Source organism: Cnephaeus nilssonii (genome assembly GCF_951640355.1).
Source record: "Cnephaeus nilssonii genome assembly, chromosome: 6".
Taxonomy (NCBI): Eukaryota; Metazoa; Chordata; class Mammalia; order Chiroptera; family Vespertilionidae; genus Cnephaeus; species Cnephaeus nilssonii.
In genome coordinates this window covers 63,733,189-63,759,222 of record NC_137077.1, presented here as the reverse complement: position 1 = coordinate 63,759,222, position 26,034 = coordinate 63,733,189, and the positions used below count along the sequence as shown (strand labels likewise).

The following is a 26,034-nucleotide window of genomic DNA, read 5'->3' as shown; positions in this document are numbered from 1 at the left end:
ATGCCAAGTTCTTTTCTGTTTATTTTTTGGGAGGGCTAAAATTGTTCTCCTTAAAATAAGCACTGAGTTGAAGGAGCTGTGGAGATCTTAATCTTAGTTCAGTTAGAACATTTACTCTTCTTCAGATCTTCCCAAGTATTTTTACAATATGACTTTAAGCCCCTTCAAGGCAAGAACCGTGCATGCTTTTTTCAATTTGCTCTTTTACATAACACATCTTTCATATACCCAAAGACTTAATTCGTCTTCCCCACCTCTACCATTTTTTTTCCCAGCCTTTCTTCCCCCCCCCCATGGTTTATTCCACTTTAATGAAGAGGTTAAAATACACTGTTGCTTATTAACATGCAGATTATTTAATACTAGAAGCCTGATGCATGAAGATTCGTGTGGAATGGGCCTTCCTTTCCCTCGCTGCCAACACCGCCTTTCCGCTCCGATTCCGCCTGCGTCATCGCCATGGTGATGACGCAAACATCCTGCCCCCGGCCGCTCGGCACCTGCATATGCAAATTAACCCACCAATTTTTGTTGGGTTAATTTGCATACTCACTCCTGATTGGCTGGTGGGCATCACGAAGGTACGGTCAATTTGCACATTTCTCTTTTATTAGTGTAGATAAGATTTTTGCCTACAAGAATTAACAAAGCACCCTGAGCCCTAGCTGGTTTGGCTCAGTGGATAGTCGGCCTGCGGACTGAAGGGTTCTGGGTTCGATTCCGGTCAAGGGCACATGCCCGGGTTGCGAGCTTGATCCCCACCCAAGTAGGGGGCGTGCAAGAGACAGCCAATCAATGATTTTCTTTCATCATTGATGTTTCTATCTCTCTCTACCTCTCCCTTCCTCTCTGAAGTCAATAAAAAATATTAAAAGAAAAAAGAAGCCCTAGCTAGTTTGGCTCAGTGGATAGTGTCAGCCTGCTAACTGAAAGGTTCCAGGTTTGATTCTGGTCAAGGGCACATGCCTGGGTTGCAGGAGGCAGCCGATCCATGATTCTCTCTCATCATGGATGTTTCTATCTCTCTCTCCCTCTTCTTTCCTCTCTGAAATCAATAAAAATATATTTTAAAAAAGAAAAAAAGGAAAAAGAAAAGGAACAAAAAAAGCACCCCGAGTACACATTAACTTGGGGTTGTGTTAATACACATACATTATTTTCCATTAATTCTGCATGTTGAATTCCAAATAGAGTTTTTAAAGTATATTTCACCATACCTCATTAACATTTATTTTTGATTTTGCAGAGGATTCTAAGAATGCACAGTTGTTCCATTGTCTTGCTAGATTTTGACCTTGTTCCTTTCCTACAACTCTTTCATCTTCCAAGTCACACTTATTACCAACCAGAATCATTGGAACCTAAAAATGTATTTGTGAGGGTAAAAAGAAATAAGTAAATAAATATATGCTATAAATTTAAATTCAAAGAATTCTTAGAGTCAACTCTAAGGATTATTTTTTATATTATATCAGAGAAAAATATTAAATTGATAATTTGTAATAAAATTTACAGTTAAGTATGAAAGCCTTAATAATGTTAATTTAAGAACCTTTCACATGAAAATTTTATAAAACAAGCTAGGATCTGTTTATGAAAGGGGAAAATAACCCTTAAGATTATATCACAACAGACTTATAACTGATTATAATAAGCAAAATACAAAACTTTTTTTCAAAAAGGAAGTACCAAAAGGTGTTGCTGTAAAAAGCCAGTATAACTCAAAATTTTTAAATGTTTCTCTTAGAGATGTGAATCAACTTCAAGTTTTCTGACATGCATTTATCAAATAATTATTCTCAATTTTACAACTTAAAAAGGAGAAATTTGGAAAGTCCTTAAAGTAGAATTTTTATTTAGAGTCTGTAATTAAAATGCTACAAAGTTACAATCATCTTTATTTACTAAAATCTACACCACATTAATCATGTGTCTGGATGCATGTGATGTTGTAATTTTAAAAGGACACCATGGAAAAATAATACTTATTCTTCAAAACTCCCTTTAATCATTTAGAGATTGACTTTCTAAAGAATTTTTTGGGGGAAAAATCCAAATTAGAAAATCAAGAATTTTGGCTTTTTAGGAAGATATATAGTATTATATTAATAAATACTTGTTTAATGCAACTGATAGAAGTACAGTAGTTACTACGGATAATACAAAACAGATTTACTAATTAAGAAGTGCTTCACTGAGGTCACTATAAATATGTAGGGTGCCTCAAAGTTTTTATTTCAGAAGTCCAAGAAACAACAGCATTTCCTAGAAGTCTCACAATATTTACCATAATTTAATTATAGATATTATAGTGGTTCTTGAAAGTGTTGGGACAGACCAGCAACATCAACACCATCTAGAAACTTGTTAGAAATACAAATTCTTGAGCTCAATCCTAGACCTAATGAATCAGAAACTCTGGGAGTGGGGCAGTTGGGGCCTGGCAATCTGTTTTAACCAGTTTCAGCTAGTGATTTAAAGCACGATCAACTTTGAGAACCACTGCTATATCGAGTAAGATGAGGAATTAAAATAATCCATTTGAAGTTTCTGGCATACAGGGATTAAACTCCATTATGGTACACTTTGAAGGGGCATGTAAATTAACATTAGAATCTAATATGTTTGTTGGTTTCCTGAAAAATAATTATTATGCTTCTTTTCTGTCTTAGTTTAGTTAGGTGTGTTCACATGTTTAAAAGGCTCTTAAATCTACCAGTAATGTGGCCAGAACATAATTCGCTCTATTAGTTAACATTTGTCACCCACATCTGTCCTTCCTCCCCATCCAATGCATGATTTAAAAATGGGAAGGATATAAATTTTATTTTACACAGGTTAAAGGGAGAGGAGTGTTTTCACTTTCCACATTATATATATTTGAAATAGGTATGAGAGTTAAAGATATATTTTGGCCTCTCAAGGAAAAAGCTTTTGAAATACAAGCCCCCCAAATAAATACATCAACTTTAAATTCTTAGTTTTAAATTGGATATCACTACAATAAGAGTTCAAAATAAAGTACATTTATTTATTAGGATGTCAGCTTACATCATCAGTGTCTTTAACTCGAAGAATCTGTTCTCTCAGATCTTGTAAATCATTAAATGTGGATTGTGCTGTGATGGAATAAACTAATGCAAAGCCTTGTCCATTTTTCATGTACAAATCCCTCATTGCTGTAAATTGTTCCTACAATAGAAAGAATCATTAAAGAATAATGTTGTGACAGTTAATTTGACAATTTTCAAAGTCTATAATTAGAGCTCAATGAAGAATATTGTAATATTATGTAACATATCTTTAAATTACAATCTGTGGCAAGATGCTATTTGAAAAGTTGATATTACAAAAACTAAGCTTTTAATTTAAAAATGATACACCAAAGCAGATTTATGTGCAATAACTATACTCAAGTGGGATAGAAATATCCTGTCTCTAAAAGCTACTTAAAGGAAACTTTTTAATATTTTATAATTTGTAGGGCACCCAAATAAGTCCCCAAGTTACAGCTACCTCACAATGCTCTAGTTCTATGGAGTCCACCGGCATGCTTACCTACATCTTGCCATTTCCCATACCTTTTCTCTTCCATTAGGGTAAGAACACAGTCCATGGCACATATCAGGTACTCAAATATTAGCTGAATGAATACCATATATCCAGAATAAATCTTCCCTTCACCTTCACATACCAACAAATCTAGTTGGTTCATAAATACTTTAAAGGAGGAACGATACCATTCAAAATATTTCACACAGCCACAGAGGAATTAATATATCTTATAGAAATAAATAAGTATACCCAAGTATTTTCCACATTATTTAAAATATGGTAATAAATTTTAACATACTTTAAAAGTACTAGTGAGACCGAAAATTTTCATCCAAACAACTTTCTACTTATTTTTTAAATAACTAACCCCCTGTAATTACAAAGGACACACAAAAAAACAGAATTCAAGAATAAAAAAGCTTTACAATTTAATGCAAGTAGTACTTTTAAATAAGCTTAACTAACATGTCTATAGAATATTAGCATTTACAAGGAGAATACTGCATAAATTGTGCATATACTTTGGTACTTCATTTTACATACCGTTCCTGCAGTATCCAAGATTTCAAGCATACACTGTTGTGCATCTACTTCAACTTGCTGGGGGGAAAAAGTCAAAATAGATCTTTATTTTTTTTATATAAACAACATATCTTAATATACACAAAAGCTAATATGATATTTAAAACAGAGACAGATTATAGCAACTCTAATCTCTAATTAAGGTCCACCAACTTTGTATTAGGCGAAAAAACCATGTATTCTGACTCAACACAGATACCAACAAGATCCAAGCTCAATATGAATCACTAAACACTTAATTCTGGAAAGGAAATTATTTCAGCCCTAGCTGGTTTGGCTCAGTGGATAGAGCGTCGGCCTGTGAACTGCAGGGTCCTGGGTTCGATGCCAGTCAAGGGCACATGCCCGGGTTGTGGGCTCGGAGCCGAGTGGGGAGTGTGCAGGAGGCAGCCGATCAATGATACTCTCTCATCACTGATGTTTCTCTCTCTCCCTCTCCTTTCCTCCTCTCTGAAATCAATAAAAATATATTTAAAAAAACAAAACAAAAAACCCCCCTTCATTAAAAAAAGGAAATTATTTCAAAAAAGCTTAAAAAATTGAAACCAGTTGTAGTGTGAATAATATCAGAAGTGATTCTGTCTACCTCAATTCTGCCAATATTTTAGAAAGAGTTTCATTTTTCTAGATAACCACACCCCCCTTCACTGTATTGGAAAATAAAATCTCTGGTAGCAAGAAAGCAGAGGACAGCTATAAAATAAATTGTGTTTCTCTGTTACCACCTTTCACCCAACATTTTCTAGGGAAAAAAGTTATTTAAAATTAGCTGTGGAAAAAAAAAGTTCTACTGCCTCACAGCTAGGGTGCAGGAAGGGCTTTCCAGTTTTGTTTTGTTTTTGTAGACTGTGGACAAAGGAATGAATGAAACACACTGACTGCATAGCAGTAGGGGCCATGCTGGCTGCTACATAAGGTGAGGCATAACTTTCTCGCTACTACATTAAAATGTCTTCACATTAAGTTCTATTGTCATATATTGTGTTAGCGAACACCGAAATAAACTTTTCTATTATGAGCAGTGACACTTTCTCAGTTATTAGTAGGAAGGTTAGGGATACTCCTGTACTCACATCTTTAGGTTAAAAAAAAAAGGGAACTCGAGAGTATTTTTTCATCTTTGGGGGGGGGTTTGGATGGAACATGAAGCTTGAATAGAACACTTGAAATAGATGGCCTACCTCTTGAGAGAGAGAGAATGAAAGAGAGAATGAGAGGGACAACGAGAGCCAAGTCTTTAAGATCCTCATAAACTGGTAGACATGCAATGCCAAGAAATAATCAAGTATAAATTTTTCCCACTATGTAAATGACATTCAATAATTATAAAGCTAAAACCAATAATTTATAGTAAAGTCAAAAGCAAAAGGCCTTTTAAAGTAACATATACCTTTCTGTAAGAATCTTCTATCGTAGGATCATATTTTTCAACAAAAATTCCTTGAACAAACTGTACAGTCTGAAAAAAATTAACATACCATTATACTTCTAAAGAAAAGAACAAATCCAAATCTGTACATTTCAAACTATTGATTTCACATAGTAGTTATACCACTGATAAAAAACACAATCACATTTGAATGCATGCATTTGGTGAGATTACCTTAGAAAGTTGTTTTTTAAAAAGTAATCACTATGCTCTTTGTTAGGTAATTCTAAATTTAGAGATAATACCATATTTAAAAATTTTAAAATATTTCCAGTTTATCTTAATTGAATTTTAATTAGAAAGTGGCTAATTGTTTTGTGTACACACGTGTGTGCACACACAACACTTCCCCATTACTCTGGATATAATTACACATGAAAAAGCAGCTCATGCTCTGTTGTACACACTTCTCAGTTTGATTTCAGCATGTTAAGTTCTGTGCTAAGTGGTCAAATAGATGATCAATCTATCTTATTGTGGGGCTTTGTAAACTCTCAACTACTCATCAAGTTATTTTCCCTAAGCTTCTTCCCTTTCCCAACCACCATCAAGCTGTGTCTTTTTTCTTACTATATTTTCCTTGATACAGAAAACATGACTGTCAAAATAATGTAAAAACTGTATAATCAGAGGTGATATTTGAAAAATATTTTTATAAGCTTTATTTAATATTTTCTAACATAAATATATATATATAATGACAAAGACCAAAATTAACTCCCATGTGGCTCTGAAATGCACACTTTTATATGCTCTCACCCTCTGTGCTGAACTCAAACTGTATTCTGGCATATTTCATGTTGGTCTGGAACCAGTATTCCAGAGAAAATATGATCTACCCAGATACAACTAAAAGTTGACTAAAATTATAAGAAAAATATTACATTGCTTCTAAAATTACTGAGATTTCACCTTAACAGATAAACAAAAACAAATAATCAAAACCTAAAACTCAACAGAAGAACATGTCTTGGAGTGAATAGCTTAGGTATAGTGAGAATGACTTACCAGAGCAGATTTTCCAACGCCTCCTGAGCCAAGAACGACTAGCTTATACTCACGCATGGTGCAAACCTGTCAAAAGCTAGTACCTATTAAAGAAAAGACAAAAAATTCTTAAGTAATATATCTGTAATCAGGTGGTCCTTATATAAGACCTTCAAGCAAATAGTTTTAAATGATTACCACACTAATATGGAGCATCCCATAAACAGACTTACTAAAGAATGGGCTCTTTTAACACATCAGATGTAGAAAGAAACTGCAGAATTACAGATATGACTTTCAGTACTTCCTAAGTTCAATTAGAATAAAATATTTATTAAGAAAAAAAATGGGTGGTGGGGGGGAGGAGGCTGAAGAAAAGCTTGGAAGGATATTCTATTGGTTAAGATGGCAGCAATAGACATGTTTACCTTCCTATCTTGAGTCACAAGTAGTTGAATGCCTACTAAGTACAGGAATATACCAAATTGGGGGTGGGAGGGGGGAGGGAAAATCCTGCCTTCACTGAGCTAATATTCTAGAAAGATAAATAGGATAGGGCAGAAGTCTATAGACAAATCCAGCCCACCATCTGTTTTTGTACATAAAGTTTTATTGAAATACAGCCATGCCTATTCATTTTTGTATTGTCTGTGGTTGCTATCTTGCTGTGATGGCAGTTAAGAAGTTACAGCAGAGACCATCTGGTCTGCAAAGCCTAAAATATTTACTTTGCCATTTATAGAAAAAAAATTGCTGACCCCTGAGATACATGAATGGTAAATTGAGCTAGCAGAGAAAGCAGACCAAATACTCATTGCTGAAATGGGAGAGGTACAAGGTGTCTGAAAATGGTCAGGAATCAGTGGCAGAATTGAATATCAATGGCCAGACTCTGTTCAATATGATGAAATACTAAGTATCAATAACAATAAAACAAAAAGAAGCAAACCATACTAAGGCTTATCATTGTAAAATTTCAGTATAGAGAAAGAAGACCCTAAAAGTTTCCATGATAGGGGAGAATATGAGAATACAAAGCTCCCACATTCCTAGGGAAAAAAAATTTGGTCAGGGGCCATGATATAAAAGTAGCCACCAGAACAGATTTTAAACTTTCTTCTTAATCAAGAAATAATAGTTCTTTAGTCATAGCAACAAGCAACTACCAGAACTGGTTTAAAAACATTTAATCAACCAATAATCATTTGCTTCAGTGAATATATTTCTGTAAACTAGTTACTATCTGATAGCCCCTTCTGAAAGTCAGTCAATCACAAATGGACTCACTTTGGTATATTTCTTTGTGTTAAATCTCTTTATATGTTCTTTCCTTCCAGCCTATATTCTTAGAAAAGACATCCTTTGTTTAACCTGTCTATGACATTCCTTTATTTCTCAAGATGCCAGGTCTATTGCCATGGACTTCCTTTCAAAACTTTCTCCTTCACTTCTACCTAACTAATATATATACTAGAGGCCTGGCGCACGATCAAGGCCATCTTCCCCGGCTGCCAGCAGCCGGCCCTGGCCACCCCCTCTCCTCCATTCCCCGTTCCCCATCGGGCGATGGGAATCTGCCTGCAGGGGGAAGGGACTGAGATGTTGCCTGTGGGCTGGGGAAGCTCCTGCGTTGAGCGGCTGCCCCCTAGTGGTCAGTGCACATCATAGCGACCCGTCAGTTTACCGGTCGGTTTACCGGTCGGTTTGCCGTTCGATCTATTTGCATATTACCCTTTTATTATATAGGATATATATTTCTGTTCCTGAATGAGGAACCCCTCCTCTAACCTCACAAAAAGTTAGCTGCAAACTTTCCCATTTACTAGTCCCTATATTTTATTTCTAAACTTGAACCCATCATTCCCATAGACTTTTTTCCAGTTCCTGAATATAGTATCCTTAACTTTTATGAGCTGTATAGTTCTTACCAGATTATAATTTTAGGAAAGAGGATATAAAGTAAGTTGAACCAACTTTCAGCTTTAAGGATATTCTATACCAGTGGTCGGCAAACTGCGGCTCGCGAGCCACATGTGGCTCTTTGGCCCCTTGAGTTTTTAGCAAAGGCCAGCTTAGGAGTACCCTAATTAAGTTAATAACAATGTACCTCCCTATATAGTTTAAGTTTAAAAAATTTGGCTCTCGAAAGAAATTTCAATCGTTGTACTGTTGCTATTTGGCTCTGTTGACTAATGAGTTTGCCGACCACTGTTCTATACTATAGCACACATATAAATTTTGGACCAATAAAGAAATTACTATTTGTGCCGAGGCCGGTTTGGCTCAGTGGATAGAGCGTCGGCCTGCGGACTCAAGGTCCCAGGTTCGATTCCGGTCAAGGGCATGTACCTTGGTTGCGGGCACATCCCCAGTAGGGGGTGTGCAAGAGGCAGCTGATCGATGTTTCTCTCTCATCGATGTTTCTAGTTCTCTATCCCTCTCTCTTCCTCTCTGTAAAAAATCAATAAAATATATTTAAAAAAATGAATTAAAAAAAATTACTCTTTGTAAAAGTTCAACCAAAGCCAGGTTTATTTAACATAAAAGAGCATTTAAAAATAGAATTCCGGCCCTGGCTATGTCACTCAGTGGTTAGCGTGTCAGTCCACATTCTGAAGATCTGTAATGATTTACCTGAGAAATATTTTTAAAAACTTAGAATTCTAATGATAGATGCCTCCAAATTTGTGTTTCTGTATCCAATTAGAGGGAATGTGGTAACTCTGGGGACAAGAATTTCCTAAACATCCCAAAGAACAAACCAACTACGTTAATACAAATAAGACTGATCTCCAGCATTCCTTTATCCATTTTTCTTTATCTACAACTTGAAAAAAAACCTCACTTCAATGAACACACATCAAAATGCCAACCAATCAACAACTGTCTCACTTGAGTGACAGTGCTTCTAAAGTTAACATTAATTCACTCCTGCCTTTGAAAGTTTGTTGATCTTTAAACTCTAATTCCCTAAAACCATATAAAACTAGCAGTCTGCTCTGTTCAGGAAGACTGTGTCTGACTAGGATAGCTGTTTCTTAAAGTACTCAATAACTTCAGCTTTGTGTTTTGTTTCAGATATGAATGGTCTCTCTTATTCTCTGACAGTTGACCTAAGACCTTCATTTGGCATCATTCCAAATGAAGCCCTTAGACAAACAAGTGCACTAAATAAACAGGCTGCTTGTGACCCACTGCTGTTTGTTCTTTGAACTTACTGCCAGATAAGTCTGTCTTAACAATGATGGGAGCTCCAACTGGTTCCTTGAGTTTTCATTTCTAAGTTTATTTTGTTATCCTAGGACTTGCACCAAATTGATCTTTGTGTAAGGCAATTAGGCCTTTAGGTTTTGGCTTGGAGGTATATTGTTTGGTAAATATTTTTGCCATTAGTTTAATTCTTTAGTTACTTGATTTGCTTTTGTCCATCTATTTGTGAAAAATGTGTTTTGTTTTGTCTTGGACTGTCTAGTTTGATTCACTGAATAGAGGATGCTCTGTTTGGAATGGATGGAGCATAGGCCTAATAAGCCTCCAATTCAATTCAAACTAGCCCCAAGTACTAAAAGGTTGAAGATGAGTAAAGCCAGTGACCAAGCAAAGGTGAATGACTGTCAAACTTCACCTTGGGTCACTTTTAAAACCTTCATGATGGCATATTATAAGGTCAATATTGTAGGATTGTTGATTATGCGGCTCTTTCCAAACCTCTACTTGGTTAGGGAACCTGAGTATCTGTTTGCAAGGACACATCTATTTTTAAACACTCAAATCATTTTTATTTAGGAATAATTTACATCCAATGAAACAAGTAGATCTTAGGCATTGCAGTTAAATTAGTGTTGACATTTTCTAGTACTGGCAACCACAAACACAGCCCTCATTAAGATTTAAAACACTTTTATCACCCAGAAAGTTCCCAATGTGCCTCTTCTAAGTAATTATCATGACACCATTTTTCTTGTCTCTAGTGATCTCTTCCTTATTTGTCAAAGCCAAAACCTTCTCTAGATAGAATTTGTGTCTTTTATAAACTTCCAATATAATCTTGTTTCTTGCACTTAAATTGGTAAATGACAAAAATTGTGACTAACAATTGTGACTTAACAACTAGACCGATGGTCAACTTTTAGAATGTCAAAACTAATACCTTAATAGGAACTAAAATTATATGAAGAACTATGGGACAAAAATAACACTGAATAATCAGCTCCTTTAATTGGTACTCTGGGGCTTCAAAATACGACTAAAATAGTCTCTCTTTTCTTCTCTACTGCTCAAACCGTTGGAAACCTACCCTTCCTGATTCATTCTGTCTATTTATACTACCCACAAAACCCTTCTATTTCTTCTGCTCCCCTTCCCTTTACTTCTGAAACAAACTACCTTCCTGAGGGTTTCTCAGTAAGGGAACAATTATACTAAACAATGAACAGCCCCTTTAATTGTCTAAGTAGAAAGCAGAACTATAAAAATTGAATTTAAACACTGGCCTAGAATTTAGTTGAAATGATGTTTAAGGATTTTCCTAAATCTCAGGAAGAATGACAGAAATTTGGTGCAGAATTCCAACTTAATTACTAATTATTTAATTTCCCATAAAAGAAAAAGGTTAAAACAGCAGGATAAGAAACACCAGATTCAAATATCTTTTAAAAAAGTGACGTAGAACAATAACCTATTTAGTTTCTATTTCAAAAGTCTTTCTTAGGGGTAGATTGGTCAAGATTTAAAGTTGCAAACAAAATAAAAATGACTTGATAGAAAAAAAATTGACTTCAGGAAATTTAAAAAAATATTTTGTGGTAGACCCTAGCTGAGGTACAGGGAGACAAGTCCCTTCTCTCTGATTGGCTAGGAAACTTAAAATGGAAAATTGTAACTTAGAAAATATACAACGGCTAAGCATTTTCAGAGACCCTCACAAAGTAAACAAGCTAGAAAGAAAAACTGAACCAAAGTGTCTTTGTTTTCTAAGAAATGGGAGCCTATGGAATAGGATAGCTGTACATACTACAAGTAGAGCCATTGGAAGAACCAATGTTCCATGCTTACTAAGAAACAAAAGTAGAAAGATCCCATATCTGTCCCATAACGCTGCTCTCCAAGGGAAACTTGAGCACGCAATACTAGTAATTCCCGGACCTTTCCTCACTGGGGGTAGGAGTAGACTGACTATACAGAGTCTTAAGGGAATATTTTGGGGTGATGGAAGTGTTGTAAAACTGGTTGTAGTGGTGACTACACAACTATAAAGTTACTAAAACCCAAAAACAAAAACAATGACACAACTGAAAAACAAAAATACTTGACTGAATCAACATAAAAATTACCATTTAAAAAACATTGACTATTGGCTTGGTGGTTAGAGCATCAGCCCACAGACGAAGGGTCAGGGTTCAATACCCAGTCAAGGGTATGCATCTCAGTTGCAGGCTCCACCCCCAGCCCAGGTGGGCATATGTGGATGGCAACCAATCGATGTCTCTCTCTCACATCAATGATTCTCTCTCTCTCCCCCCCCTCCATTCTTACTCCCTCCTTTCCTCTCTCTCCAAAAATCAATGGAAAAATGTCCTCAGGTGAGGATTAAAAAAAAAAAGACATTGACTATAAAAAGTAAACATTTATGGAAACTACATTTCTTTTTAAAATATTTTTATTTGTTTAATCATCACCCAAGGACATGCTTCTATTGATTTTAGAGAGAGAGGAAGGGAGAAGGGGGTGGGAAGGGGCTGAGAGAGAGCGAGAGATATGGATGCGAGGGCAAAACATTGGGTTGCCTCCTGCACCCACCCCTACCTGGGATTGAACCCACAAATCAGATATGTGCCCTGACCGAGAATTGAACCCACAATCTTTCAGTGTATGAGATGATGTTCCAATCAATTGAGCCACACTGGCCAGGGCAGAACTACATCCTATATAATAAAAGGGTAATATGCAAATTGACCCTAACGGCAGAACGACCAGAACGACCACTGGACCAGTCACTATGAGGCGTACTGACCACCTCTTGGTTTCTTTCTCTGGCCAGCAGGCTCCGATTGCCTGATGGCCACCCCTGGCGGGGGTGGAGCCAGTGAGCAGGCGGGAACAGCCGACCTCTTGGTCCCTTCCCCGCTGATGGCAAACGGGGAACCGGGGGTGGGTGGCGGTGGGGCCAGCTGCGGGCAGCTGGGGAAGATGACCCTGAAAGCAGGCCAGGCTTAGGGACCGTACCCGCGCACGAATTTTGTGTGCCAGGCTTCTAGTTTTTTAATGAAATGGTTGGGACTCTTTTTCCCAGTTGCTTCATTTATCCATAAATATTACTTGTTGCCAGAATGAATCATGTTCACCCATATTAGTGCTTCTATAAGTAATTTGTTCCTCATGTGTTTTTTTATTGTTGTTGTTAATCCTTACCCAAGGACATGTTTCCACTGATTTTTTACAGAGGATGGAAGGGAAGGGGAGAGAAAGAGAGAGAAACATCGATGTGAGAGAGACACATCAATTGATTGCCTCCCGCTGGGACTGAGGAACTTGCAACTGAGGTGCCCTTGACCAGAATTGAACTGGAGAGTGTTTTGTCTGCAGGCCAACACTCCAACCACTTAGCAAAACTGGCTAGGGCCCTTCTATTTTTTATTACTGACAAAAAAGATACTTTGCATGGGTATAGGACATTTTCTTTATCCATTCACCAGCTGGTGGACATTTGGATTGCTTCCAGCTTGTTTTAATTTTAGTAACTCAACCAAGAAGAATTTTTACCACAGAGTCCTATGGTCATAGGAAATTGAAAATGGTTCAAATTTTGAAGTAGAGAAATGTGATTGAAGTCAGCAATAGACTTCCAAATCTAAAAATATAGTGACAAAACACATCTAACTTACTAATAAATTTTTTTTTTAAACAAGGAACACCAATAAGAAGAAAATACAACTAAACATAGTCATTATCTTTCATTAATTTTTTTCAATACTTCCTTACATGGACCCAGCAACCATAATATTTTAATTTAAATCCTGATAAATACCAATGCTAGAAGTACTTTTTCCTTAAAAATAAAACCCAACAGTACAATAGCCAAAATTTGTGAATATTATTTTTTCAAATCTGTGCTTTTTAGTACACCAGTTTTGAAAAATTGCTTCCAGATTCTAAGACTGATTAAAAAAACCTGATTTAATAGTGAATACCAACTCTAGAAACTGACCATTAGTTTTCAGCAGAAAAGATAATGCTGCCGAAACCGGTTTGGCTCAGTGGATAGAGTGTTGGCCTGCGGACTCAAGGGTCCCAGGTTCGATTCCGGTCAAGGGCATGTACCTTGGTTGCGGGCACATCCCCATTAGGAGGTGTGCAAGAGGCAGCTGATCGATGTTTCTCTCTCATCGATGTTTCTAACTCTCTATCCCTCTCTCTTCCTCTCTGTAAAAAATCAATAAAATATATTTAAAAAAAAGAAAAGAAAAAAAAAAAGAAAAGACAATGCTGATCAGTAAGTAATGTCTGTCATTGGCTTGTTGCGGGGGAAGGGGAATAGGAAAGAAAGTGGTGGTACCCATGTATTTGTGAGCCATAGGCAAAACCTTCCTGTACTAGTGTTCTTTTTTTTTTTTTTTAATATATTTTATTGATTTTTCACAGAGAGGAAGGGAGAGGGATAGAGAGCTAGAAACATCGATGAGAGAGAGACATCGACCAGCTGCCTCCTGCACACCCACCACCGGGGGATGTGCCCGCAACCAATGTACATGCCCTTGACCGGAATCGAACCTGGGACCTTCCAGTCCGCAGCCCGACGCTCTATCCACTGAGCCAAACCGGTTTCGGCTGTACTAGTGTTCTTAACTTCAATGCCATGAACGAGCAATTGAGAACCTGTGAATTCCTAAAATTTCATGCACTATTTCAAGATGGAAAGAGTTATATCAGAATTTCAAGGGGATCCGTGATAAGTAATGTTTAAGACATTGAGAATTATTGTTCTTTCACAGATCTTCAAAGAGGGACAATTTTGACAGCATAGCATAGTGTTCATAGCACCGAAGTTTCAAATCCTGGTTTTGTATAACCTCAGGCAAGTCATGAAAACTTTCGGAGCTTCACTCTCCTTATTGGGTAAATGGAGACAGTAATAACCATATGATAAGGTTGTGAGGCAAATATACAAATTGTAAACTCCACAAAAACTAGGATTTTGGTCTGTTTATTCATCATTGCTATATCCTTAGAATCTAAAACAGTGCCTAGTATACAGTATGTGCTCAATAAATTAAATAGCATGTAGTAGTTTTCCTTAAGAGTCCTGGTACCTTACAATATTAACAATCAATAAAAGATAGCTTTTAAAAAATAATAATAGCAGCAGCAATGGTCTGAGTGCTACTGCTCAGTACATTGTAGCAGAACTGCTCCTCTCTCAGTTGAGAATCACTACTCTATACCATTTTACCTTCTAGCTCAATAAAACGTAAGAATGCAGGTGGGGACTGCTGTACAGCCTTAGTCTGATTTATAAAATTTCTTCCAGGTAAGTGAAGATATAGAATATATATACTAAAATTGGTTTCAAACCATATGGGGGTTCTATCTTTTTTAGTCCTCCTGTCACTCACTGTAACTAGTTTGGAATATATTAAAATAAACGGAACTATACTATAATTCTTTAGCTATAGACTTGATGGTTTACTACTATATTCCACTAAATACTTAACATTTCTGAAATGGAAATGTGTCTTTCAGCAACCTCCTCTCCCCTGTACTGACAAAAAGCTAAGAACATATTAGTATTTTGAATCATTAAAAAATGTATTTCAGGTAGACTGGTAATTAATCCCCTCTTTCAAGTTTTTAAAAAACAGATCACTACACAAAAATATTATTAGTACTGATGTTTTTTGATCCTTAATATTAATTACACAAGTCAATGACCTTTACTGTGTGGCAAGTTACACAGACTGTAATTCTGATAGTCTAGAGAAAATCTCAGTGTTACTACTTTAGGAATACTGAGAAAATCTTAAGATTGTATTTAATTTTCTTGAACTTAAATTTTAAAAACCTGAAGGTAAAAAATAATTGTGGAATTGTCTTGTAATTTACCCCATGTTGTTATAATTTTAAAATGTTGGTAATTATTGGCATTTTTAAAAAGTGGGCATTAGAAACTAAAAAATACTAAGTTTAACAAGTCACTCAATTCAGAATGAATAAAATATTAATGCTGACAAGATATGTGTTGAATAAAGATGTGTCAGCAATAGGGGATATCTTGGTTAAATATTTTGCCAAAAATGATGGTGCTTGGTCAACCAACTATAAAACATTCTAGTTTGAATTTCCAGTACAGCTGATGAGATTTTGTTGGTTTACATATGCTCTCTTTTATGGTATTCCTTGTAAATAATAGCATTTATATGTAAAAACTGGATGCGGTTTGGAAGTTATCTGTAAAGTTAAGAATTGCTAATTAACAATAATATGCCTATGCTAATCTGCAAATACAGCATTATTTGAATCAAGCTTTAATCTATGTACTTAACCAATGATATTAACTCATTAATTAGTTAGGGACTCCAAGATCCCCATTTTCTTTGGGTGGTTAAACAGGCAAGAACAAAGTATACTAGTATATGCATAATGAACTTAGAAGTGTTATTAACAGTGCCACTTCTCACATATATTATACTTCATCAGCAAGAAAGTGCAACTCCTGTAACAAGCAGGCACTTATACAATTATAAATATGAAGCATGACTCACATTACTTCTCCAACAATCTAAGAATACAGATGAAGAAAACCAATTAAATATGTAAATAACTACCAAAACACTGGAAATTCCAATACTGTTAAAACTGGAAGCATTTTTGACACTAATTTTTCAAATACTCTGCTACTTATCTTTTACTAAAAACCTTTTGGTTATTTTAGGTATTTATATATCATTTGCATTTAAAGATTCCTAATTTTAGTTACTTATATAAATCCCCTAAAATTTGTGTGAATCAACCAAGTCCTGATCAAAGTAACTGGTAGTTCTTATAGTTTTACTTGTATTTCTTGCAAAATTCTTGAGTATCCTGTTCACTAATTTAAAAGGTTGTTTTATTATTACCTTCTACAACTTTCTCCTTTTACTTTGCAGCTTGGCTTACACTGTTGGTTCATTTTATCAATTGAAGAAGTTGTTTAGTTCTAGTCTCAGAGAAAATCATAGGCAAGACATGGAAAGACGAGAAAACAACACCTCCTAAAGGCTCTATCCCAAGTCAGGTTCCAGGAGGTGTTTCTTAATTGCTTGAAATGAGAGTTGAGGAAAGCAGCAGACACAATCATGTTCCACATTAAGTGCAGTCAACTTATCAAAGACAGTATTTCATCAACCAGAAATTATTAATTGGCATTTTCACAAAACAATAACTCTGAGCAGAAAATTATGAAGAGATTTATGAGTCAAAGAAAAAAAATTATAGTAAAGTTTTAGTCTAAATGTACTCACTATGTAAAAGTACACATCAAAAAGCACATTATTGATTCCATTATCCACCATTCTGTTGTATAACATATATTTTTCATTAATAAGACCTAAGACAGCCGAAACCGGTTTGGCTCAGTGGATAGAGCGTCGGCCTGCGGACTCAAGGGTCCCGGGTTCGATTCCGGTCAAGGGCATGTACCTTGGTTGCGGGCACATCCCCAGTGGGGGGTGTGCAGGAGGCAGCTGATCGATGTTTCTCTCTCATCGATGTTTCTAACTCTCTGTCCCTCTCTCTTCCTCTCTGTAAAAAATCAATAAAATATATTTAAAAAAAAAAAAAAAAAAAAGACCTAAGACAGACCCAACTTCGGATATTACTGTTCCTAATATGAACTACAAGAGTAATTCTGAAAATCACTGGGGAAATGATTTTCCCCAATGCCTAACAAAATGATCTATAATAATAAAAGCGTAATATGCTAATTAGACCGGACAGCCGGACATCCTTCTGGAAGAAGCTGCTGCAGCAGGGGCGAGGCAGAGGTGGTTAGGGGCAATGAGGCAGGCAGGTGAGTGGTTAGGGGCAATGAGGCAGGCAGGGGAGCGGTTAGGGGTGATCAGGCAGGCAGGCAGAGTGGTTAGGGGTGATCAGGCAGGCAGGCAGAGGTGGGTAGAGGTGATGAAGCAGGCAGGCAGGCGGAGGTGGGTAGGGGTGATAAGGCAGGCAGGCAGAGGTGGTTAGGGGCAATGAGACAGGCAGGCAGGCAGTTAGGGGCGATGAGGCAGGCAGGCGAGTGGTTAGGGGCAACCAGGCAGGCAGGTGAGTGGTTAGGGGTGATCAGGCAGAGGGATTAGGGGCGATCAGGAAGGCAGGCAGAGTGGTTAGGGGCAATTAGGCAGGCAGGCAGGCGAGCGGTTAGGAGCCAGCGGTCCTGGATTGCGAGAGGGATGTCTGACTGCTGGTTTAGGCCCGATCAATCGGACATCCCCCGAGGGTTCCCGGACTGCAAGAGGGTGCAGGCCGAGCTGAGGGACCTCCCCCACCCCAGTACATGCATGAATTTCATGCACCGGGCCTCTAGTAAATATATATTTTAAAACTCTTGGCTATTTATTTGGTGTTGACATGTACTGAGGACCTACTCTGATTTAAGAAATGTGCTAGAACCTGAGGATTAAAAAATAAATTCTAAGAAATTCTAACTTTTATCATAATTACTGTAATATAGCATTCAATATTCAACATCAATATATAACAAGTGCCTACTACATGTTCTAGGCAATGGGAATAAAGCAGTGAACAAAAGACCCTGTTCTGAAAATTTATATAATCCAGAGGGGCAAATAAAATTAACATAAAATATGTTAGATGTGATAAGCACTGTGGAGAAAAAAAATAAAGCAAGGTAAGGGAGAGAGTGTGGGAATGTGGGGATTGTTTTATAAAGGGTGGTTATAAAGAACTTCTGTAAAGATGAAAGTAATATATAGCTTATTGCCAAAGAGTCCTTTCAATGGATTGCTATTAAATCCTGTTTTTTAACAAAAGGCTCTGTCATTAGGCTTTGTTCTGTTTAGTATTTTTAAATCAACATCTTTGGTAGGATGACATGTCAATTAATTTGTGGCTGAAGTTAAATTTGGATTTTGGAGAGCTCATGGCTTTAATACCCCTTCTTCCTCTACTAATAGGGGCACAAATGAGATTTCTGGAGGAATCTAAATGTAGTTGTTCTTATGAGGGACTGTGTTATTCAGTAAAAATGTCACTCAGTGTTTTCCTTTGCCAGCTCTATACCAGATATTCACCCCCGCCACCCCACAATCAGTTTGAAATTATTTTATCTTAAATGATAAGGGCTAAGTAAAAACACTTAACTACTGGTTCCTAAAGTCAAGTGACATTACTTTTTCCATTAAACACTTTCTGGAAGAGATGATTCCTCCTTTCTGCCTCCAATTCCCAAAGTAGTATGTTAGCAGTTAAAGAGAATTACTGTGTTCTCTTCTCATTCCCAAATAAAATTAACTACTTCAAATATCAGAAGAACCTGGTTAATCTGTTAGACATAATGATAGAAATAAAAACGTCTGATCAGATTTAAAAATTATTTTTGGAGGAAGAAATAAGAGGTCTAAACACTACCTCTCATAGCCTCTTTTAAACATAAAACGTCTAACAGGGAACTACAAAACAAAGCTGTTTAAATGAGTATTGCTGCCAGGACCGGTTTGGCTCAGTGGATAGAGCGTCGGCCTGTGGACTGAAAGGTCCCGGGTTCGATTCCGGTCAGGGGCATGTACCTTGGTTGCGGGCAATCCCCAGTAGGGGGTGTGCAGGAGGCAGCTGATCGATGCTTCTCTCTCATCGATGTTTCTAACTCTCTATCCCTCTCTCTTCCTCTCTGTAAAAAATCAATAAAATATATTTAAAAAAAATAAATGAGTATTGCTTACCATATTTACTTTCTGAGTTGTCTGACTCTCATAATGAGAACAAATGGGAAATGTTTCCAATCTTATAGTCAGCTGAGAAAGGTCTTCTCTAAAATTTTAAATTTAATCAAGTGCAGAATTTGTAGACTGTCAAACTGTTTATAGCAATTTCTCTATTTTGATCATATTTATAATACCTCAAGTAGGGGAAAAATTATTCCCCTGCACTTTCCATGATTAATATTGCCAGTAAATAAAGATTATTCCAACATACACTGTGACATGCAAATGAAGGTCATGTTTTCCAGTTTTATCTCTGGAGTTTTAACTGTAGTTACCTTTCAGTTCAGTACTTGATCACATCTCTGAGACTATATTAACTACAGTATAATAATTTATCAGTAATGTGACAAATGCAGAAGAACCAGTTTCTTTATAGATTTCTCAGCCAAGTCAATAGGTTAGCAAGGTAGTTAAGTGACAAAAGATTAAAAAAATAAAAAAGATTTCAACAATGTTTCAAAACAGGCAAGGAGAAATAATGTGGGCTCAAAAGATCACTTTATTGGTTTCTAGAAGATCCTCTCACACAAGTTGGATTTGTGTAGAACTCTCCCTGCTCCCAAGACTAACTTGGACATGACCTAAATATTAAACTGTCAGTCCCCCCCCCCCCCTCAAATCTGATATAACTGTAAATTCTATAGGCATACAGAGTGACTCAAAGATCTACTGTGTATTCCAAACATAATTTAGGTAACCTGAATATGAACATTAACTTTATTATTTGCTGTTTTAGAATTGGACACACACACACACACACACACACACTCCCAAATGCATGCACACGCGCCTTAGTTAACTGTATTTTACTAGAGGCCCAGTGCACGAAACTCGTGCAATGGTAGGGGCCCCTAGCGGCTGCCGGCCAGGGCCTCCCTCCCTTTCCCAGGCCGGCTCTGCCCCCTGGTCGAACACCTAGTCGACCTCCCTGTCGAGGGGACAACTTGTATACTATGCTTTTATTATATAGGATACTTAAATAATAAAATCATAACAACAGTTATGAGCATAAGCTGTAGATCTGGTTTCTTGGGTTAGGATGTCAGTTCTAATACAGATTAGCTAAGTTACCTTGTTCATGTTATTTAAACTCTCTGTGCATCATTTACTCATCTGAAAATGCAACTAACAGTACCCAGTACTTAAAAGTTTTCAAGAATGAAATAACTTATTCTACACAAAATGTTTAACACCAGTGAGTAGCATATAAAGCCTATTTTTAAAAATAAATATTTAGATTTTTTAAAGACCATTAATAAGTTACCTTTCATAGGTAAACTGCCATTTAAGTTCATACCAATGAACTTAACTGCAGGTGATTGGCCAGTGGGGCCTGCCCTCGACTGGGGTTGGGGTACTATACTATACTATACTATACTATACGAAACTGTACACCTGATTCATTCTACCTTGGTGTCTCTGGAATCAATTTCATTCTCTCCACTCTACCTTATAAGGACCCACATTATTTCTCACACAAGAAAAGGGGGATAGAGGAGGCAAGTATGAAGGGAAGACATTTTTAAGGGAATAATGATGTTCACAGGAAGATGAGGATTTTTCTGGGCAAAAGCATTAACATGAGAGAATTCATCACATCATCAATGCAGGGATAGGTGGAAGAGGAAGAAAGGAACTTCTTTGCTTAAAAGTTTGGCCTGTCTTTTATAAGAAACTGAGAGACAAGAGTTTGCAAGCTGGGAAATCATCTATCTATATATATATAAAAAGCCAGCAACCGTAACGGCCATAATGACCCTAATGACCAGTCAACTATGAAGCCCACCGTGGCCAGCAAACTGGCCCGATCAGGGGGTGGGCTGGCCGGCCAACCTCGCGGGCCTTCACCCCTGCCAGCCCACCCCTAATCAAATTCTCCCACCCTGATCAAGAGCAGGCTGCAAGCCAAACGTCGCCTCCCTTCCCCCCTGCCAACTCTGCCCCCGATCAGCCAGCCCCACCACGATAGGCCCGCAGCCCATCCCCCTGGCGGGCCTGCCCCTAATCTCACCCCCCCACCCCAATAGGGGGTGGGGCTGGACAGCCAACCTCCTGCAGCCCTTCCCCCTGGCTGGCCACGCCCCTGATGGCCCCCTCCCACCCTGATCGGCCCACATCCCGCCCCCCGGCCGGCCCTGCCCCTGATCGCCCCCCCACCCCAATAGGGGGCGGGGCTGGACGGCCAACTTCCTGCAGCCCTTCCCCCCGCCCAGCCCCCCCTCCAGATCACTCTCCCAACCTGATCAGGGGCAGGGCCAGCCAGCCAACCACCCATGGCCCCTCCCCAGACCTCCCATCGGCATCCCAACTCCAATCGAGGGCAGGTCCCACTGGCCAATCACCTGCAGCCCCTTGCCCCAGTCGCCCGGCCCGATCTTGGGGCAGGCCAGCTGGCCAACCTCCCGCCATCTCCTCTTCCCGACAGGCCCAGCCCAATCCAGCTGGACCCCACCCATGCATGAATTTGTGCACTGGGCCTCTAGTGTAAACATAACTGTTTTAGAATGATCACAGAAACTAATTTTCTGAATTTTGGAAATTCAGTAATAAGTTTACCACAGGTAAGAGATGATGACCTTCATCAAGGCAGTGACAGAAGGAATAAAGAGAAGGTATATTTGAGCAATGTATAAGTCATAATCAAGAGAACATGGTGAATGACTAAATGGGTGTGAACAGAACAATAAGATGCACCATGATCAAACAGATGGATAATGAGGCCATTAAACCAGACAGCGCACCTAGGGGGAACAGACCTGGTTTAAGTAGATATCTTTTATCTTTTGGAATAGGTCTCAAAGACAGTGGAGTAAAAGCTGACAATGTTATGGACACGACAGCAGCATCTTTTATTCCTAAAGAGATTCAGAAGGAAGATGCTCATTGCCTGTGTTCAAAAGGCTTCAGTCATGGATCACTGACTTGTTTAGTGAGATTAGAAACGCAACATGTGTAATTTTGTTTCAAATATCTAAGATTTTATAGTTTTAGTTGTAAGGCTTCAAATAAACTCTGATGGATTCTTTTGCCAGTTTATGAGAAATAAAAACATGAAAAGAAATAATTAATATTGTATAAAACCAAAAGCCTTTCTAGTCTTAATGAGTTTCTCAGTGTAAAACAGTCAGTAACTAGCTTATATTGTACAATAAACCATAAAATATAAAAATCATTTGCCCATACAGGGCCTCTGGACTTGCTCCTTTTCCTCTTTTCCTGAAGGCTTTTGTAAACAGGAGAGTAGGATCTTACACCCTATTTTTTCTTTCTCTAGGATTAAACAGATATTACTGGTTTGGTGACACCATTGCCAGTGTTTACTTCATAGTCTTTTAAGGTCTAGTCTTTGTATCTATATATACATATATATTACAAATCAACCAAATCTATTACTAGTATAAGCAAAAAAGTACATTATTTCCTCCTTTCTCCTAAGAAAAAGACACCATTCTATTTTCTTGTCTTCTCAAGTCTTTTCATCAAACAAATCTTATCTTTACATTTCTACACAGGAATATAAGATTGGATACATTTGCTTTAAAGGCACAAGTAATTTTTCTACAACAATGTGGTCCAGGATATAAGTGAACAAGTCTCACAAGCTGGCAAAAAGAACCCTAAAACACCATCAAAAGAACTCTTCATTCTTTTTTTTTTTTTTTTAAATATATTTTTATTGATTTCAGAGAGGAAGGAAGAGGGAGAGAGAGATAGAAACATTGATGATGAGAGAGAATCATGGATTGGCTGCCTCCTGCAAGTCCCCCACTGGGGACTGAGCCCACAACCCAGGCACGTGCCCTTGACCAGAATCGAACCTGGGACCCTTCAGTTCGCAGGCCGACGCTCTATCCACTGAGCCAAACCAGCTAGGGCACTATTCACATTCTTAAAACAAGAAAAATGAAAGAAAAGCCAAAAAACAACTAAAACAAACCATCCCAGAAGAGCCTATTTTAGCCAACAGATTAATCAAATTAAGGACACTATTATTATTATTATTATTGCACATAGCCCAAGGGGCATGATAAAGTTTAATCATTACAAAGCAGGAGGAAACATTGATGTAAGAGAGACACATGGATTGGTTGCCTCCTGCATGCACCCTGATCAGGGCCGGGGATGGAGCCTGCAACCGAGGTACATGCCCTTGACTGGAATCGAACCCAGGACCCTTAAGTCCTAGGCTGATACTCTAATCATTGAGCAAACCGGCCAGGGCAGGAACTAGGTCTTTAAAGTCCTTTTAGGTATAGAGTATCGATATTTTTAATGGCTCTTTTCCAACAATACCATCAGGCACAGTGTTTGTCCCAGAATAGTTTATGTCCTACTATGGCTTACTGATAAAATTTGCAAGGGTTTTTAGTAGCCACTTTAAGTTATATACCTGCTATTAGTTGAATTAGAATTCATGGATTTATGTAACATTATCACGTACTAATGCTAATTCCAGCAAAGGAATGACAAGGATAGACTATCCTAGACATTTCTTTAGAAACGGTCTGCAAATCTATTACCAAAGCTTAAACCACTTTAAAGGCAACCAAGAAAACTTTCAGGCTGCCCCAGACCTTGCTATAGTTAATAAAACACATTTAAATAAAGTATTAGTGCCCTAGCCTGTTTGGGTCAGTGGATAGAGCGTCGGACTGCGGACTGAAGGATCCCAGGTTTGATTTCGGTCAAAGGCACATGGCCGGGTTGCCAGCCTGATCCCCAGTAGGGGGCATGTGGGAGGCAGCCAATCAATGATTCTCATCATTGATGTTTCTATCTCTCTCTCCATCTCTCTTCCTCTCTGAAATCAATAATATAAAAAAAAATATATTTGTGTTAAATTAAAATAAATAATAAAGTATTAGTATCTAACAGAGTATGAAATTATTAAAAATTTTGAGTAGTACCACCTTCTGATAAGACACTATGCTATATCATAAATAAACATATCCTTAAATAGATGAATTAATAAAATACTTTCATATTTTTATTTGAACATTAAAGAATGTCTGTCTAAAATAATATTCAGAAACTTAATTAATAAAAGCCCAAATGCCCCAATAATCCTCCCCTACCAAGTCAATCACCTAGTTACCAGGCATTCATTACATTTCCTTCGAACTATAGCACAGTGATATGTAAAGGAGATGGCTAAATTATTAAGTGAAATCAGGGTAACCAACAGGTCCTGGTTTTAGTACTGAAAAGTCTTGTGTCCCACAAAATCCTCAGTCCAGGGCAAAACAACCTAGTTGGTTATTTTGGGTGGATACATCTTGATAGAAACTTTGAGCACGTTTGGGTGTTTATAGAAACAGACAATATCTGTATAGCCTTTACAATTTTGACATGCATTTTCTCATTTGGATAAAGTCCAAGGACATTTACCAAGGAATACTTGCTTAATTTGAAAAGTGTACCTTTCATCTACTCAGTATTTGAATATGCATTAAGTGAAGTCACCATGAAGGTTACAAAAATAAACAAAATATACTTGCTCTCAAGAAGCTTAGAATTTTGTAGGAAATATGAGACATACAAATATGGAAACTATCATGAGAAACACAAAAATATTAAGGAAATTCAGAAGAAGAAAGGCCAGACAGATTTATGAAGAAGGTGGCAAATAAATAAAAGTTACAGCATTTGAATAGGAAAGAACATACCATGGAAAAGAAAGGTGACAGCAAAGGCATAAAAGGCAGCAAAATGTAGGAATAAGATTAGACAACAATAGAAAGTAGGGTCTGACTGCATCTCAATGTGCAAAGGAACAGGAAAATAAAAACAGCAGGAGTCTAAAATTAACAGAGATCTCTGAGTATTGGTCAAGAGCCTTGACTCATTTGGTAAGCAATAGTACTTACTACACATTTTACGAGAAACACACCAACTCTGAGAAAACTAAAAGTACTTAAAAAATGAATTTACAAAGTTCTGCCTGGCCGGCGTGGCTCAGTGGTTGAGTGTCAACCTACAAACCAGGAGGTCACAGTTCGATGCCTGGGTTGTGGGGTTGACCCCAGTAGGGGGCCTACAGGAGGCAGCCAATCAATGATTCTCATCATTGCTATTTTTATCACTCTCTCCCTCTCTGAAATCAATAAAAAGATATATATTTTTAGAAAGTTCCGACAGAAGTCTTGACAATACATCTAGAAATGTTTATTTAACATTTTATTAAAACATGATCTATATGCTATACTTTTAAAGTACATAAATTGGTTTACAACAAAAACCTACAAAAAGATGATGAAAACCAAAATTAAGAGGTCAGAATCATGTATTGCATAGATCTGAAGAAAATTGTAAGAAACTGACAAAAGACAGTTAAGGTAACTGGTAATTTCAGCTTTATTCTACAACACTGTGTGAATACTAAGTAGTTACTATGTGTGCAGGAGTGCAGACACAAAATGCACATATCTTATGCTCCCTATTTTTCACAACAGGATGCTAACTGATACCACAGCATCTGGTATCTAAAGCATACTGAGATTACTTTTA

At 37.5% G+C, this 26,034-nt stretch overlaps 1 protein-coding gene across 2 annotated transcripts in view; it reads right to left on the bottom strand.

The window, feature by feature from the left end:
- The window catches only part of RAP1B (RAP1B, member of RAS oncogene family), a 51,117-nt gene that overhangs the window by 4,294 nt on the left and 20,789 nt on the right, over positions 1–26,034 (bottom strand). For both annotated transcript variants that reach the window (XM_079775009.1, XM_079775010.1), the window contains 5 exons: positions 6,575–6,657; positions 5,528–5,596; positions 4,099–4,155; positions 3,052–3,192; positions 1,218–1,361 (listed from right to left, as the gene is read on the bottom strand). In XM_079775009.1, the coding sequence (XP_079631135.1) occupies positions 1,218–1,361; positions 3,052–3,192; positions 4,099–4,155; positions 5,528–5,596; positions 6,575–6,631 (468 nt within the window). In that variant the 5' untranslated portion in view covers positions 6,632–6,657. The remainder of the gene's footprint in view (positions 1–1,217; positions 1,362–3,051; positions 3,193–4,098; positions 4,156–5,527; positions 5,597–6,574; positions 6,658–26,034) is intronic.